This window comes from Capsicum annuum, chromosome 7 (genome assembly GCF_002878395.1).
Source record: "Capsicum annuum cultivar UCD-10X-F1 chromosome 7, UCD10Xv1.1, whole genome shotgun sequence".
NCBI lineage: Eukaryota > Viridiplantae > Streptophyta > Magnoliopsida > Solanales > Solanaceae > Capsicum > Capsicum annuum.
The window spans coordinates 224,344,253-224,357,455 of record NC_061117.1 but is presented as its reverse complement, the minus strand read 5'-3'; the positions used below and the strand labels follow the sequence as shown (position 1 = coordinate 224,357,455).

At 30.5% G+C, this 13,203-nt stretch overlaps 1 protein-coding gene across 1 annotated transcript; it reads right to left on the bottom strand.

Annotated features, from left to right (window-relative positions):
- Window positions 1-6,641: 6,641 nt before the first annotated feature.
- LOC107878748 (ethylene-responsive transcription factor 3) lies at window positions 6,642-7,634 on the bottom strand (the record flags this gene model as incomplete). The annotated part of the gene is given in 1 exon segment (XM_016725859.2): window positions 6,642-7,634. A coding segment is annotated over 1 exon segment (735 nt). The 3' UTR covers window positions 6,642-6,857.
- Between the last annotated feature and the right edge of the window lie 5,569 nt (window positions 7,635-13,203).

The window sequence follows — 13,203 nt, the reverse complement described above, 5'->3', positions numbered from 1 at the left end:
GCATGTATTGATTTGATGTATACACCAAACGCGAATAACTTTTTTCTACCATTCCATTGTAATTATCATTTCAATTATTTTTGCGTTTATTAAAAAATATTGAATAAGTATTAAATTATTTTTATTTAATAAAACTTGACTAATTTTTCTTTTTAAATCATGCAATACTTATTTGATGTTAAAATTTATAGCTTAAGATAATTATTAATTTTAATCTTAAATTTCTAAAATCATAATATTTTAAAATAAAGTGATGGTTAAATTAGGACGGAAGGAATATTACATATCATGAATAAAAAGTAAAAGTATCACTTTTTCCCTAACAAAAGCTAAATATTTTTTTTTTTTCGTATCCAATAATTTCCATCCCAATTTCATAATAATAGCTTCTTCTATTCTTTTTCTGGATGATGACAAATTATTTTGCCTCTTGCACCATTATTGCACTTGATTCTTTTTAATTTAATTGATAGATTATGTGGTAATATTCTTTACAAAATTAAACTTTTGTTTTGTCACGTCTCTAGCCACATGCTTTGGAGGATTCCAGACCAAAAAAACAAAGAAAAAAAAAAACACCAACATTACTTTATTAGTAATTAATTAATCCATTACTTTATTAGTAATTAATTAAATCTATAAATCTAAGTTGAAGTGTTTAAAACTCAAACATAATGCCACGAATATGTATTATTTTAATGTTTTGATAATGGATGAGATACAAAATTGGAGAAATGACCAATAGTATTCAGACATTAGGCCCCTCATATTATTTATGGCTATTAATATAAAATTGTAAAGTTTATCTTTTTCTTATTTTTCAATATTCAGCATCAAATATTTACATTGTAGCTCAATTGAATCGAAATTTACACATTGTACGGCCTATTCCCAAAAATGGAGCGAAGACTCAAACCAAAATTCTAATTAAAAATAAGAGCAAACAACATAAATCTCAATGGTTTGGAACTTAGTTGCAGAAAATCTCGATATTTTTTTACATAATTACTAAAATCACGATTTTTAATCTGTCGAGATACATAATTAGCTCTCGATACATCCAACGGATATACTTTTTTCTTTTTAAAGATACATAATGAACTCCTGACACTTTTTTTTTTTATTTGAATTTGTCGAGATACATAATACATCCAACTAAGATACAATTTTTCATGATAAAAGATACGTAATTAGCTTCTGATATATTTTTTTGATTTTTGCTCTATCTAGATACATAATTAGCTCCTTGATAAATTCAATGAAGACACATAATTAACTAAAAATTTTGTAATTTCTTTATAAGGATAGAATTTTATATAAATATTATAAATTATGGTGTATTTTTATATTATTTTAGCTAAAAATAAAATAAACTTGACCAAAAGCAGATACAAAGTACACAGATAAGTGTTTACCTGTCTAGTTGTCTTTATTCTCCCTCTCTTTTTTTTGGAAGTTTTTAAATCACTAGATTTGGATTTGTCCTAAAAGCATATCCACATACATACGAAATAAAAATTTAAGGTGTAGAACAACGCTATTTAATTTATACTCATTTTCTTTAAAAAAAAATAAAAAAATTTGCACATGCATATGTTTGAAATTAATTATATTTGATTTAAAGTTATTTATGATCAAAATTCAGATAATAATATCTCAAGTTCAGGAAAAATGAATGTGCCTGCCCTTTAGCAATATGTGTTAATTATATAAAATTATTTCGAAACGGATTAAATTTATAAATATTTTCACATCACAAATACAATGTGAATGATGATTCTAGTTGTATATATTTTATATAATCATAATTATCAATATGGCCTTCTAAAGAATAAATGAAAACCAGGATAAACTAGATAGTCAAAATATGACTTATTATATATACATAAAAAAAATAATATATACAGTATAATTTTCTTAGTGATAGAACTTCACCATGATTTCATTCCAAATTTACTCACGAGCTAATTTGTGAATATTGTAAGTGTTTATATATTATACGTGGGAAATGTTTATACACTTATAATGTGTATGTTTACATTATATTATAGTGTTACAAATTAACGACATGTAACTCTTTATAGTATGCAGATAGGTAGTATAAACACACATTTATGGTGCTTCGCAACAATAAAAATGATCGAACAACATATTTATATCAACTAAATTACTTGGATTCTTCAAATATGCATACAGTTGAATTTGTGTCAAATATTTAGTAATAATACATTTTTGAAGGTTTCAACATGAATCAAGTGATCCAAGAAGACGACATGCCGGATCTTGACAAGCTGTGTAATTTTTATAGGATTGGATCGATAGAGTATCATAATATTTGAAAAATTCGAACAATTCAAAAAAAGAATCAAATGGTCCAAGAGACAACATTACCATTACCATACGTTGCAGCAGCTACATGTGTCCTATGTATATTGGCAAACATTTCAATTAAACAGATGGCCAACCTGCCCCTTTCAATTTTTTTTCGGCCGGTGTTCGATATCCGCATTGGAGTCCGACTAATTCGAGGGGATGCGCTCTCTACTAAGGATTTTTTTCATACTCAAGGCTCGAAAACGAAACCTCTAGTTAAAGAAAGAGTAACCGCATCCGCTGTGCCACAACCTTTGTGGTCCCCTTTCAATTTTAACCACATGTGATGTCGACTTTATATCTTTAAAAATGCATTTAGATTTTAGAATGGAAAAATAAAATGAGAGAGAGAAAAAAACTGTATTCTTATGTACATTTGTTAAGAAGGAAATTGATAATCTTCAATGAATTAATTAAAATATTTTATAGAAAGTGATGGTCAACATATTTGGTTAACACTTGGTATACAACTATTAGGGTCAATATATAAAAATTAATCAAACTTTAACTTGTACAGATAAGCAAAGGTTGCTTTTTTCTTTTTATCTCCTGATGTGTATTGAAATATAAAATTTGAGAAAATAAATAAATATTAGGAATTAAAAATGACATCTCCATTGCCCCTAATATGACAAGTTTATAGTAAAAGGTGTCATTGGATGGTTCAAATCATTTTAAGCATATTAAAGTCAACTTATCTAATAGCTTGGACAATTAAAATTGCATACGTCGACTAAATAAACAAATAAGAAAATTTATCAAAACATAATAAATAATTTTTTATTTTTATTTTTGAGTTTGATTGATTGATTGATATAGTTCATAGATAGCGCAAAAACATACAAAACTCATAAAATATGTAACCCCGGAGCTAGGTAGGATCGAGGAGCTTCAAATCCCCTTCGATCAGCATAAAATTACAAACTTTAATAGTTTATAAATAGTTAGAAAACACTTTTTTTTTTTTCTTATGTATATACCATAGATATTGAATCATGTTTAATTTCTTCTTAATTTTTGTTATAACGGTTGTAGTTTGCGAGAGTCTTATTACTTACTTGTTTCAAATAATATAAACACACCTTTTGCGTGGTGATAGGTAGAAAGAGTACACCTTAATTTACCATATTTACACAAATTCCTATCCTTATGAAGTAATTATAAAAATTTCAACTGATTATTTACCTTCATTGGATGTATCGGAAGCTAATTATGTATCTTGACAGATTTAAAATCGAAAAAAATATATCTGGAGAGTTAATTATATATCTTTACAAAGGAAAAAATGCATCTTTATTTGATATATTATGTATCTTAGCAAACCCAAAATCTAAAGAATATATCGAGAGCTAATTATGTATCTTCGGAAATGTACCGAGAGCTAATTAATTATCTCGACAGGCCTCAAATCAAGATTTTCAATAATTATGCAAAATGTCGAAGTTTTTTAAAATGAAGCTCCAAATTGTCGAATTTTATGTTGTTTGCCCTAATTAATAATTTTTATATAAATAACATAAATTACCAACGCTTTTGAAAGTAATTACACTCTCTTTCACTTTTTAAATTACTTTACTCTCTATCCCTATTAATATACATAACATAGCCTACATATACATAGCATTCTATGGATACGTTCAAATTTTTGTAATATGTTTAGGGAGTTGAGATTTTTTGTAATATTGAAAATATAAATTGTGTATTTGTATAATTTTTAAATAATTTTTTCCGTCCTAATCCTGATATACTTATCGGGTACTAATTGGGCCTTAATTAAAGTTGAGTTATGTCAAAATTGATAATTAGCTACTTTTCAAAGTGGTTATTTTTTCAATGAACAGGCTAAAAATGAAAAGTAGCAAGAGAGTCCTACATAAGGGCACACTTAACAGAAATTCTACAAGATTAACTGGCTATTTTTCAAAACACAGAGGCCCAAACACCACTAGCTCTATGTTTACAAAAGTGCACCTAATTGTTATTTGATCAAATCATATTTGCTCAAGGATGAGCGCTTTACGGTTACGTAAAATTTTATCAGCAAACCTTAATCGAAGCCTCGATTTCAAGTAATTATTCGATGTTATTAGAATTTGCAACTTTACTATGTCCAGTTCATCACTAAACGAGACCTTCATTCTTTTATGCGACGCTTGGAGAGGGTAGGATAAGCAGACCGTACCCCTATTTTGCGATGTAGAGAGGTTGTTTTCAATAGAGATCGGCAAATATAATCAACTAGCACAATGAACAAAATAATTTGATGCAACGAGACCAGGAATGTCACCCATAGGTAACTTAGCAGTGATACATAGTGAAACTCATGAGAAAGATCTAAAATCATCGATGATAACAGTAGCCTTTGGCTGACAGTATGAAATAAACAACACAAGTCGGGGTGAACATGAGAGTATAGGTTACCAGACCATTGTCGATGGATCCACCAAATTACAGGCAAAATCAGAACACACCAACAAAACTGAACACATCTACGACCTCGAACTTTGGATGTGCATAAGTAGACACTTAAGCTTGAATAAAAACGAATAAGTATAACACACGCATCCTATGTGGCATAATACATATAGGACAAGAAAGGCAACGTAAGACACCATATAGGACACATGCACCTACTTGTTCAACATTATACAAGTTTAATTGCCTACCTGTGCACATCCAAAATTGAAGGTCATAGATGTGAGTTGCGGCCAAATTAAAGGACATATTTATGTATTATGTCTTCCTACTAAAATAACCATCACATAATAGTAAAATGTAGCTGTCTAGGCAAAAGCAACATGCTCATTCAAACAACTCCATCAGCATGGAAACAAGAACAGCAAAAGCTGCAAATGCTTGAAACGTGGGGAGAAAGTAAGAACATAAGCTCCTTCACACTTTTTGGTGGTGTATAAACATCCTTAAAAGCCATTTTAACCATAAATTTCTCCAAATACATGACACCAGAGAGACATAACTAATAAGTCACAGGACTAGCAAGAAACAGAATTCAACTAACTTCCTGAGTTATGATCACCTGCAATGTAACTGATAAGCCACTGCATGAAATGCCATACATCATTCACAAATAGAAACATGTACATATCACAAGTAGCTGGGTTAAAGACAACTACAAGAACAATGATGAAGACAAAAAGGCGTCAAGAAAACAAAATGGAACACGATGCAAGGAATTCAAGCATTACATACGAAAAGAGATAACAAGTTGCAGGACATAAGAAGAACAATATCTTTTAGAGAACCGAATGATATTGCTTACAACGTAAGCAGAAAGCCATTGTATGTCATGCTAGACAACAATCATATATACAAATACATCAATATTTCGTGAGTAGTGCACTGATGAGAGCTATAAGAACAATATTAAGACAACTACAGTCATCAACTTAACAATATAAGGATCTCCGATATCACAATTAATGACTCAAACTAAACAACACAAGCAGGATCTGAAAAAGTAATCACCATGTAAAACCACGAACCGGAAAAAATCTTGCCCGCCAATATATTATGCAAAGCGCTTACACCAATTCATGCAAGTAAGACTGCATTACCAGCTACAGACCACCTACATCCAGATAATACCAACTCCAAATGCTTATATCTAATGACTACATCTTTAGGTAAAAGAAGCAGCTCAACATTCTATATTCATACAAAGCTACACAAGATAAATTCTCTCAAATTTCCAGTCCAAAATGTTCCAGTTTCTATCAAAAACAGCCTCTCTACCTAACAGGCGTAAGGTCTGCGTACACATACCCTCCCCAAACCCCATTTTGGAATGACATGGGGTATGTTGTTGTATTACTCCAATTTCAATTAATAGTTGACATGATCTTTTCATCCCACTCTATTACAGCACCACATCTTACATTCACATAGATGCTCTCGGGCAAACCAAATGAAATGAATCACTAAGAATCAAATCTTCATACCCAGACAAAGCATCAAAACTGCTAATAACCAATTTCAATCACAACAGATCAAATCTTTAACACTTCAAAAGTAACACAAGTGTTCCAAAGCAATGAAAATACATCCATACAGATAAACAAGCAAGTATAATTCGAAGAAAGGTAAAACCAGTAGCTAAAATACGAATTATTCTCAACTGATATATGATAAGATCAAATCTTGCATGTCAATAAGTATAAATTCGACTTCAAACAAAAAGGGACTCTTTCAACTGAGAACCCAAACAGAGTTTTTTAAGACACAATTAAACATACACAGATCCATCCACCTATTATGAAATCCCATTATATAAAATATGAGGAATTAAATTAAACAAGTGAATTCTCTTCCAACAACAGATAACACATAGTAGACATAGTTTAGCTTATCTCTATGGTTTTCTTTTCTTTTTTTTCTTTTTTTGCTTTTTTTTATCTTCACCCAAAAAACAAAAAAAACTAGGTAAGGTAAGCGAATAGGTGGAGTCAATCAAACCATCAAATTTATCAGAGACATAGTGCTGTGCAATGAAGATCATCTGCATCTGCATATGCATCATCTCCGACTGAATCATCCATCGGTGGAGGAAAGTTTAGATCGAAAGGCAACAGCTTCCTGAAAGACGAAGAAGCAATGTTTACATTGTCATTTTCGCCGTCACCATCATCGATAACTGAAGACGAAGAATCACAATCACTATGACAATCATCTGGAACAACCGGCGGCGACCGGGGATACTTTCTCGACGGAGCCGCCGTATCCTGCCGCAGAGGCGGCGGTCGAGGTCCACTGAAGGACTCAACGGTGCTACTCATACTGCTTGAGGTAGGTCTCTGTGAAATTATATGATGATGATCCTGAGGGTATAATCGGGAATCCACCAAAGCATCGTTCACGTTCACGTTCATTTCGTGATGATGAAAATGGTTTGCATATTGAAGAAGATTATTATTATTAGTCGTATCCGAAGGAAAATTAGTCTTCGCCTTCGGACCACGAAGAGTACGCGCTGCTGCATCGTATGCACGTGCAGCATCTTCAGCAGAATCGAAAGTACCTAACCAAACTCTAGTTTTCTTCCATGGATCTCTAATCTCTGCTGCAAATCTTCCCCATGGCCTCTTTCGAACTCCACGGAACCTTACCTCCTTAGATCCTCCAGATCCGTTGATTTCTCCGGCCACCGGTACCGGCGCCGGAATTTGTCTCGCTGCCGCCGCCGCTGCTCTGCCCCTCCGCATGGCCGGAATTTTTTTTTGAATTTTTTTTTATTTTTTATTTTTGGAGAATATAAATACTATGGATGAGAGAAATTAGGAAAAAGTTGAGAGAGTCATGAAAGAAGAGAAGAGAGGATTTTTATTTGCAAAAGCTTTGTTTACTTTCTCTCTCTAGAAAACTCTTGTTTCTCTCTCTACTGTTTGTGGTGTGTTTGGTTGAAAGAAAAAAATAGAGAGAAAGAAAGAGAGAGAAGGGCTCTCTCTTTTTTTTTTTTTCTTTTTATTATTATTTCTAGGGTTTTGTGAAATTTTGATTTTTCTTGGGAAGTGGGAAATTTGGTTAGGAGAGAGGAAAAAAAATCAAGGGGGTGAAAATATAATTAATGAATTTCTAGGGGTGGGTGGGTACGCTTTGGCTTTCTCGAGAATTATTTTTTATTTTTCGTTTGATATTCGATATTTATTTTGAAATTTAATTATGTGGATTACATTAAATCGCATTTTCAACCAAGAATTTTTCAATATCAATCAAGAAAGAAAATATGATTAATGGAGTTTTTCTATATAATTAATGGAGTTGCATGTATTTGATTGAAGCTCGATTATTTTTTGTCAGCACGAAATAAGATTTATTTTAAAATAATGTTTTTTATCAAATATATTTTCATTTTATAACTTAAATCTAAGACTTTCGCTTAGGAGAAGAGTAAGCTTATCCATTCTATCACATTCTCGTAAATTTTTTAAAAGAAAATTGTATTTGATACTTGTATAAAAGCTCAACGTAGTTAAATTTATGTTGTACAAGACTCATTTAGATTAACATTTTCAAAATTTAAAAAGAGTTTCAACACCAATCAAAAGGTAAAATTATACAACATATACAGTAGAATCTCATAAAGCGAGATAAGAGTTAAAAGTATAATTAATAATTTTTTGTAAGATGAATGTATATTAAACCTTGATTAATTTAAATTTTATTAGAGATAATTTATTTAAGAATAGCGCTTTTTATTAAAAAAATTATATTTAGAATTTAAAATTGAATATCAAGTTAAAGAAGTAACAGCTCCATCCGCTGCACCGTATTATTTGGTGGTGCTTTCTCGAGAACTCTACCATGTCTTTGACCCATTGTTTCTTTTTTATTCCCTTTTTATTTTTTCTCGAAAAGTCCTTTATTTATTATCTCTATGCACCTAACAACAACATTGAAATGACATAATAGTCCTCACTTTTTCTACTTTTTTTTATTTCAAAAAATGATGTAGGCCAGTTGGTATTCTGGAGTTGTTGCTTGTGAATAATGACAAAACATTCTGTTTAAATTTGAAATTATTAAAGCTGGTATGGTATGTATGGAAGAAAATAAATAAATAGAATTTGGAATATGGTGTTGTGTGTAGTTGGAGAAATAAATGGAGCACAATAAGGACATTATTTTGTTGTTGTTGCTAGTTTTTTTTTTTTTTTCATTTGGTGTCCGTATTCATATTGGAGTCCGATTAATTTAAATTCACATTACGTAGAGCCTCATTCGGGAGGAAACGCTATCTACTAAGAATTTTTTCATATTCAGAACTCAAACCCAAAACTTCTAATTAAGAGAGAAGCAACCTCATTCATTGCACCACATCCTTTTGGCGGCGGTTGCTGTTGCTAGTTGCTTACCCCTTTTATCAGTTTTTGCAGATACAATAATTGGGAGCATTCAATTATTTACCCCTCAGTTACTCTTTGCAGTTTACTCCTAGGCTTTTTTAAAAGGAAAAAAAATTAAGCTCATTTTCATTTGTTTCTTGCTGCTTGAAAATATTAAGTTTTCTGTGATGATGTCAGAACTTACACTTATTTGTATCTATTTAGTGATCAGTTTGCTAGTTTTTTTTATCCCATTTGATCTTCTTTTTATTACCAGCAAACTCGAAGTTACTATTCTTTAGGTGTGCATGGAATAAATATTCATATTTTAATGAAATAGCCTCTCCACTATGTGGGAATACACTAAGTTTATTGTTGTTGTTATTGTTGTTGTTTAATGAAATAGCCTGTAGATTTACAAATGCAAATCATGTTAGATAAGCCTTATATAACAAGTTCGATCGAAAAAGCATATAAGATGTTTCAAATTTGAGACTATTCTTTTGATGTACGTTGAAAAAATAGTCATGTTTGAATGAAATAACCTGTAGATTATACTGTAAATGCAAATCATGTTAAATAAGCCCCATGTAACGAGCTCGATCGAGAAAACATATAAAGAGGTTTAAATTTGAAACTCTCAATTTGAGATATCATTTGCTCAACCAATTCAGTCACTCGTACTATTCTTTTGCTCGTATAAGTTGAATGAAGCAATTAAAAACTTTAGTAAAGTTCAGAAATATAAAGTGACACATTTGATATTTCTAGACTACTTGGTTACTATAATCTTGTTGCAAATTGTAATTTTCTAAAGAAAGGAATTTCATTTTATAACTTTATATTGTTACATTTGTGTGTTAGGGTGGAGCTATATGGGATTCATTTGAACTCTTTCTTAAAAATAATAATATAATTTACACAAATACGATGCATAAGATGAATATTTAGTTTCATGTTTATCGAGGATTTTGAAATCTATTACTGACTTTTTGATAGATCTGCCTTTTCATATTTTAATTTTTTTAATAAAATTATAAAATCATCACTATTTACATGTATATTGTAATTACTTTTTATTCTTAACAAAAGATTTTGGGTTTGAGCTTTTTTAGATACGCAATCACCTTTGTTATCGAGCTTTAATGCAGATACCGAATATCAGATAAACAATCCACCCACCCCACCTGATACAAGTACGACCACGAAGATGGACGCATGTGAGAATGTAATGAACACGGGGCTTGGAGTGTGCGAGTGAAGGGCTTAAAACACACCAAACCGATCCTAATCTCACACTTGGAGTGTAAAGAGGAGCATTGGAATACAACAAAGCAACCCCTAAATACACTTGGAGGGAGCATAGTTCTTAAAGGGGCATTTTAAACATTTTGTATTTTTTTGTAACCTAGTATAAATAGAACATTGTAGGGCTTTTAGACTTAGATTATTCATGATATTGTAAATCTTGAAACACAAGTCTTCTCCCCTTGAGGCACCAAAACCTAAATTAGGCATAGAGAGCGTAGAATCACTCTTGTTGATCTCATGACTCGGAAACGTGATGCTTGGGAGGTGGATTCCGACCTTGTGTCTTCGTAAGAGATAGGTGAACGATGTGCGTAGTGTTAAGGGTCCAAGAGTGGAATATGCTCTTGGGTTCTTAAGATTATACCTTCATTAAGTCTATCTAACTATCCCTTTACTTTTATTGTGATCTTATAGTAGTTTGTGTTCTTGTAACTGTTTCTATCTCTTGTTAGTATAACCGTGTGTTGTTCCTATCTTGATATTGTTGTCCATCTCACCATATTGTTGTTGTTTTGGTGTATTTATACCTTCAATATCTTGTTGCTATTGTATTTTCATTGTTGTTGTAGTGAATCCGAGAGTGGTCACCAAAAGAGTTCTCGGTTCTTCAAACTTGTGGACTGATTTAGTGTTTGTTTCGTGTTTCCCTTGTGCTTCTTGTATCACCGCCCCACCCCACACATGAAAGAAATGTACTACTCCCTCTGTTTCGTTTTAGTTGACCCTCTTTTTAAAAATATTTGTTTTAATTTAGTTTTTTTACTTTTGATGAAATCAAGATTATTTTATTATATTCTTCCAATACTACTTTCAACATTAAATGACTAAATAAAATATATTTAATTAAATTTATATTTTTAAAGCATAATTAATAAGGCTAATTTGATAAAATAAAACTCTAAATAAATATTTTGTTAAGAAAAATGTCAAATAAAAAATAATCAACTATTTTAAAACGGAGAGGAAAATTAACTTCTATGTTTTGTGGTTAATGACATGCTTGAGTTGTTGAAGTGTTTTTTAACTTTCTCTATTAGATTACTAGATGGTACTTCAAACACATCTCATCGTACTATAGCTTCTCGGTAATGTTGTGTTGTGTAATAGACTCATGGTACTGTCTAATAACTTTCATATATTTTGAAGTTGAAATTTGAAATTTATGAGTTTTTGATTATGATTTTTTTTTTAAAAAAAATTATTTCACTTTAATAGTAAAAACTAGTTACAGTGTAGTGTTTGGCCATAAGAATTCTAAATATAATTTCAAATTGTATTTTGAAAAGTGCACATAATTTTATATTTATGGCCAACTTTATATTTCACTTTCATTTCTCTCACAAAAAAAATTAAAAATAACTTCAATTTATATTTATGATCAAATACAACTTCAAACTCCAACACTAAATTTTTTAAATTTTCATGGCCAAACACCAGCTTAAAAATTTGAAATTGTGTTGAAATTTATTTTACTTGAAAAAGAAAATGTTAAAATTTTATGAGTGAAAACTTCAAAAATTCAAAAAATTATCTGAATCGATTTTTAACTTGAAAATATTTAAATTTTATGATCAAACAAATATTTAAAGATGAGTTTTCAAAATTTGTTTCCAAAATCTATAGCCGAACAGTAGCTAAGAACAATGGGTTTAAAAAATCCAAAGTTTAGTCTCACACTTCATTGGAATCCAATTAAATTAAAATTTACATTTAAAAATTTCATATCAAAAAGTAAAATATTTTTTAAGAAAGCTCACTCCAAGAAATAAGTAGCGAGTACAATTTACGTGTGGACGTAAAACAATTTGATTTGATACTGTTTACTTTAAATACTTTTACAAGTTAATTAAAAGTCTTTTAATTGTAATTTCATGTTTATATTTGAACTTTATAAACGTGATTTTCACCTTTTTTGTGTGTGTGTTTTAGTGTAGCAAAGGACGCAATAATTTTTTCTTAAATAAATATCATTTCTATTTCTCACCATACCAATTTATATATACTATAGTTTATATGAAATACATATTACGATAACTTTATGGAATCATGCTAGCCAGAGGCGGAGCGAACGGATTTCGTCCGAATTTCCTTCGACGAAAAAATATACTATTTATACATGATTAAAAGTACTTTTTATGTGGTTATAATAGATATTGAACCCCTTTCGACTTGTTTTTTTTTTTTAATATTAAACCCCTTTACTTGAAATCCTGACTCCGCCTCTTATGCTAGAATTTTCACGTGAAAAGTGAATGAAGTTGTATTGTATCTAGACATATTTTGGAAGTATATAAATAATTATGCAAAAAAACCATTTAAGTTTATCCAATCATGCATGTACGTAATATTAAAACTCCATCTCAACTCACACTAAGACAAATAAAAAGATAGTATCAAAAAATAAATACTTTTCACTTTTGAAAGGTTTGATTATTGGCAAAATGACCTTCTGGATCCCTGTATTATATCGGTTTTGTAAGTTGGACATTTAAAACCAATAAAAAGGAACATTTTGCACCCTTTGACCTTTGACCTCGCCCATGTGGCATTGAAATTGTGACTTGGACAATGAGAGTGTAGTCACTCGTCTGGGGTGTGAGTGGGAATCAATTTTTGGCCAATTTTATATTAAAATAATTTTAAAAAATATTAAAATTAAAAAGGATAATTTTTTTCCTCC